This window comes from Oncorhynchus mykiss, chromosome 29 (genome assembly GCF_057628025.1).
Source record: "Oncorhynchus mykiss isolate SJ-2025 chromosome 29, ASM5762802v1, whole genome shotgun sequence".
Taxonomy (NCBI): domain Eukaryota; kingdom Metazoa; phylum Chordata; class Actinopteri; order Salmoniformes; family Salmonidae; genus Oncorhynchus; species Oncorhynchus mykiss.
In genome coordinates, this window is record NC_143050.1 from 20,641,852 (window position 1) to 20,647,853 (window position 6,002).

General features: G+C 40.6%; 1 protein-coding gene across 1 annotated transcript; it reads right to left on the reverse strand.

The window, feature by feature from the left end:
* Positions 1–271: 271 nt before the first annotated feature.
* On the reverse strand, positions 272–2,633 carry prp14 (Poly polymerase 14). Its single transcript, NM_001160609.1, is given in 3 exon segments — positions 272–389; positions 2,094–2,212; positions 2,377–2,633. Coding segments are annotated over 3 exon segments (429 nt in total). The 5' UTR covers positions 2,576–2,633; the 3' UTR covers positions 272–278.
* Between the last annotated feature and the right edge of the window lie 3,369 nt (positions 2,634–6,002).

Here is a 6,002-nt window from a genome sequence, read left to right on the forward strand (position 1 = left end):
TTTGGTAAGTACACTGGTATGGTGGTTACTGGATTTCTGACCCTAATTCTTGTATTTTTGTTATTGATGTGTTGTGCTGCTTGCATCATACCGTGTTTTAAGAAGTCTGTTACAGATGTGGTGAAGGCTTCAGGCATGATGCCTTTGCTTGATGATACAGTTGGAGATGCTGATACTGAATCATGCTTTCAGGGGAGGATGGGACTGACTGAGGATGACCCATGGTATGCTGTGGGTGAGGTAGTAGAATAAATATTACACCACCACGTTTCCTTGTTTTACATTTTTGTTTTATGATAAGTTTTCTTTCCAGTATGATTGTTCTCCCTGTTGTGAAGGTTTGGAGTCCCTGGGTGGTATGGTGCCCACCTGGTGCAGGATAGGAGTAGCTGAGAGGACCAGATGGTTTATTATAATGCTTTGCTCTGCTTTACTCTGTTTTCCATGACCAACGTTTTATCCTACATCTTACATGTCAATAAACAATATAGTCTTATCCTGTTTTTGTCAAAAGGGGGAGACAAAAGCATATATCACTTGTTGATTTTTATTTTTTCTTGGTTGAGTTTTCTTTTCTGTTTTTCTGTAAAAAATAAATAAAAATAAAAATAATTATGTTTTTGTTATTTTCATGAAATGCTATTAACATATTACTATGTTGGGACCGCTGAAAGAAAGGATAATGAGTGACACCCTAGTGGGTGTCAAAAGGGGGACTTAAATTTGACACCATTTTCTTTTATTCTGTTTTTAAATGAGCTGTTGTTCTCTTTTTACATGAGGGTTGTAAGTTCCTAGGTGGCTGGTAGCCAATCTAGTACATAGTGGGATCGAATGGAGGACATGAAGGTATTTTAAACTTTGTCACTGTTATATGATTCATTGCTGAATTTTTGTTCACACCCTTGGGGTTGTGAAAAGGGGGGATTGTTGGATCCTGTGTTTTACATTATAGCTATTACCATATATATGATTGAATATTATCTGCTGTTGGCTTGTGTGGATGTGTGTATGTGTTATGCAACATAGCTGACTTGAAACATTGTTAAAAGTATCATGGCCATGGGACTTTCTCATGATGGAAAAATACAGAGAAGCATGAAGACAGGAACTGTTCAAATTAGTTGGGAAGGGGGAACATTCAGAGCGGGGTGTTGTGAGAACAAGCAGTCTTTTGTTAGATAACAGGAGCCAGGTGCGAGATAACGATATGAGCGCATGGATGTTCTTTACAGCAACAGTTACATCTATCAACAGAAGCGCCAAGAGGCAGGGACCCGCCTGAGTGCCTGCAATAGGCTGAGCAAGTTTAAACCATGCCCAGTCTCTACTGTGATAGGCCAACAGACGGGTTGGAACTGTCTATCACAGTATAAAGAATACTGTTTTACATACGTCTTGTCAGTTCTCTGTTCTGCCCTGCGTGGTATTACAGTGAGCCCGTATATACGAAAGTTGCATTTGCCATTTATTACTTAGCTAATAAAAAAATACGTAGTATAAAATCGGTGACTCATTGTTATATTTATCCTGATACCAGATTCGAATTTACGCAACCCTAACACTTGGCAAATTGTGCTGTTAAGACACTGATGCACTTTGCAACCATGTAACTATGTGAGAGTTGATTCTCGGCCCTAGGTAGCATGAAAACTAAATACAGGCACAGACTTTGTGTGGAAAAGTATTTAAGACTGAGACTCTCTCCAATACAACCCAACATTGCAGAGTTATTTGCATCTTTTCAAGCACACCCTTCTCATTAACCTGTGGTGAGTTATTCCGAATGTTCGATGAACAAATAAGGTTTTAAGATGGTTCAATAAAGAGCAAAATTATTGATTATTTTATTATTATTTGTGCCCTGGTCCTTTAAGAACTCTTTGTCACTTCCCACGAGCCGGGTTGTGACAAAAACTCACACCTATTCTTATGTTTAATAAATGTATCATATAGTGTGCGTGTGGCAGGCTTACAAAAAAACAGCATTTGAGATTGCGCTGATGCTAAAGGGGATTCTCAGCTGGAGGTTGAATGTTTGAAGGGGTACAGGACTATAAAAGGTTTGGGAACCACTGACATGAACTACTCACCGACAGAGTGCAAGCCTCTTTCAGATTTCCCCCCGATGATGATGATGACAAGCGCAACTTCACAGTTTCATTGTCTACAGTAATTTCGTGGTTATCTCTCGATAGAACGCTTTCCCTGACTGTGGAGACAAATGCGACATCATGCACACGTCACTTTACTGGAAGTCACTTGTACATATTTACATTTGTATGGTTAACACTATTTCACTATTATGATATCCTACAGTAGGCTATAAAATGACAACTGTACGATACAAATCGTCATCCGTGGTGATCTGCTTACCATCCTCAGATTTGAAATAAACAGTTGCTCTAGTGGAGCGTTGATCCTCGTAGTGCACCAAGCAGTCCCCTCCACTCGACTTCTTTTTACTTTGAAAATAAATCTGAAGCTTGTTCTGTATCCCTTTAGAGACAGAGTTTGTCCAACTGACGTCTATAGTGATGGGATAAGGATATTCATCCATCGTTTCACCCCTCATGCGAATACTGTTTGGGTATGAAACGCGTCGTCCTATTCTTTCACTGCATCCACTGTTTCACTTTCGTTTCAGACTCGGTTGACGAGGAAATCGTGTGTACAGTGGACCTACTGATCATATAACCATGCCTTATATGAGTAGGCCGTGGGATATAAACTTATTAACCTATACTTTCTCAAGTAATGTGTTTAACTTAAGAACATGTTGTTTAAAACAAAATGGCGAATGGAAACAATTTATATTCATTATATTTTCACTTGCTTAACCATTAACAAAAATAATGATTGTTAGTTAATGCTCTTACGTGATCACAGACAGACATAGGCAAGATGTCCCAATGGACAGGACCTCACAGGAGGAAGGTACAACAGCAGATGACACTATGCCTCAGATAATGCCTTTGCTAGAATTTTCTGAGAGCTGGAGCAATGAGGGAATCCTCTTTCTGTCTCTCTGTGTGTAAATCATTCTCTTTCCATGGGCCCTTACACAGAAAGACAGATTGACAGTCACTGGATCCAGGTTCGAGTCCTGGTCGGGGGTTCCCCCCAAATTTGCTACACTAGTCAACTGCTGCGCTGCACTCATTTTCCTGGCAGTAAACAGTCTGTAGTCTATTGAGTCACAGGTGTAGGACTACCAGATGATGCACAGAGGGAAATATGGCACAGGGGAGGGAGGGACAGCATGGGCTAAGGATGAGGTGGGGCAGTTGCTGCTCAGGACACTGACAGATACTGTATGCTGACAGACTGCATTCTCCTGGCGGTAAACATTCCGTAGTCTATTGAGTCACAGGTACAGGACTACCCGATGACGCACAGTGGAGGGAGGGACAGCATGGGCTAAGGCTGGGGTGGGGCTGTTAGCTGTCTCCAAATTGAAGCATCATTAAAGCTTCTAATATTTTTAATATCCTCAAAAGAGAGGAAATATGATGGAAAAATATGATGGAAAAAATAGCTCAACTGGGAAAGATCTTAATACACTGTACCTCAGTTGACAAACACAAAATCTATTTTGTTGACATTTCCTCTACTTCTCTACCCGTCTGTTGTCTTTATCCATCTCTCTGTCTGTCTCCATCTTGTCGTTTCCGATCTGTTGACCTGACTGTCATTCGAGGTAAAATGTTTTAGAGTAAAACAGAGTAAAACATCCTGTAGATTGAAGCTTTATTTATCACGTGAATAAAATGCACAGCAAACCTTTATTACTCCCATAGTTTATAATATGTTAAAAACACCAACACTGCATCAGAGAAAATACAACATGTACACACACTCCTACAGAGAAGTGTGGAAAATAAATTGATCCGAAATAATTTCTAAATCCAGAAAGATTGATACTGTGTACTCCTCCGGAAGCCAGACAAGAAGGACAGAGGGAGAGTAAACAAGCGGAGCCTGAATAAAGTATTTTGTGATATTGCGGCAGAGTTTAGATTTTTTGCTAGGTGTTTCAGAGATAAATTACTTTTCCACTCAATCCTGCCTGTCCTGTTGTAGTTTTTACTGTTTAATAATGTTTCTTTACTCCTCCTGACTCCATGGATTGAAGCTGTGGCTCTTATTAGTTTTTGGTATCCTCTTTTTATAGTTTTGTTTCTGTTGGGCGGGTGGGGGCTCCAATTCCCTGCATTACCGCTCTCTTCACATTCCGCATGCTATCATTCACACTTATGCTGCAGTAGATACAGAAAGGGGCAAGGTGTCATGAGTATATCTTCCTCTCTCTGTGTTTCTGTTTCTCTTTTTTTGTCTCTAATAGAGCATGGCGTTTCTCAGAGTAGCTTTCTGAAAAATAAATGAGCCAGGACTGTGAGGCTTGCTTCAGCTGCACTGTCATGATGGGGAGGGAGCATGTTAACTCCAGTGCTTCCCACAGTTGTGTCAAGTTGGCTGGATGTCCTTTTGGTGGTAGACCATTCTTGATACACACGGGAAACTGTTATGTGAAAAACCCAGCAACATTCCAGTTCTTGACACACTCAAACTGATGCACCTGGCACATACTACCATACCCTGTTCAAAGGCATTTAAATATTTAGTTTAGCCCAATTACCCTCTGAATTGCACACATACACACTCCATGTCTCAATTGTCACAAGGCTTAAAATCCTTCTTTAACCATTCTCCTACCCTTCATCTACACTGGTTGAAGTGGATGTAACAAGTGACATCAATAAGGGATCATAACTTTCACCTGGATTCATCTGGTCAGTCCATGTCATGGAAAGAGCAGGTGTCCTTAATGTTTTGTATGCTCTGTGTATATGTAAACAGACCATAAATGTCAACATTTTTGTTTTCTTGGAAAGCTGAGAGAGAGAGAGAGAGAGAATATAGTAGACGATATGTGTCAGAAAGTGATCGATTACTTATGTCTGTGTCTTATGTTTATGCCCTTGACAGGATGTCCTCATGCTATTTAGGGTGTGCTTATGTAACATGATAGTGCATCTGTTTCTTCAAAGTAAAGGAAATGTTTGCAATAAAAAGTAATGGCCTGATGATTGATGTGTAGTGACCTTGTTGAACTGAAAGAAAATGTGTTTGAAAAAATGTGAAACATTTTCAGCTGGAGACTTATATTTCCCTCACTAACTTTAAACATCAGCTATCTGAGCAGTTAACCGATCACTGCAGCTGTACATAGTCCATCTGTAAATAGCCCACCCAATCTACCTACATCATCCCCATATTGTTTTTATTTACTTTTCTGCTCTTTTGCACACCAGTATCTTTATTTGCACATCATCATCTGCTCATTTATCACTCCAGTGTTACTCTGCTAAATTGTAATTACTTCGCTACTATGGCCTATTTATTGCCTTACCTCCTCACGCCATTTGCACACACTGTATTTAGACTTTATTTTTTTCAATTGTGTTATTGTACTGTACGCTTGTTTATTCCATGTGTTACTCTGTGTTGTTGTTTGTGTCACACTGCTTGCTTTATCTTGGTAGGTCGCAGTTGTAAATGACAACTTGTTCTCAACTAGCCTACTTGGTTATGTTATGGTGAGTGAATGAGGACCCAAAAGCGAACTAACTTAAACAGAGCTTCTTTAATAACAAAACATAGGTAGGCTCAGATAGACCGGCAGATTCCGACAGGACAGGACAAGGTTACAGCAAACATGACGATAGTCTGGCTCAGGCATGAAACACAAACAAACAAGAATCCGACAAGGACAGGAGCAGAAACAGAGGGAGATATAGGGACCTAATCAGAGGGAAAAAGGGAACAGGTGGGGAACGGGGTGAATGGGTAGTTAGGAGGAGACAGGGAACAGCTGGGGGAAAGAAGGGGAGAAAAGGTAACCTGACACGACCAGCAGAGGGAGACAGGGTGAAGGGAAAGGACAGAGACAAGACAACATGACAGTACCCCCCCACTCACCGAGCGCCTCCTGGCGCACT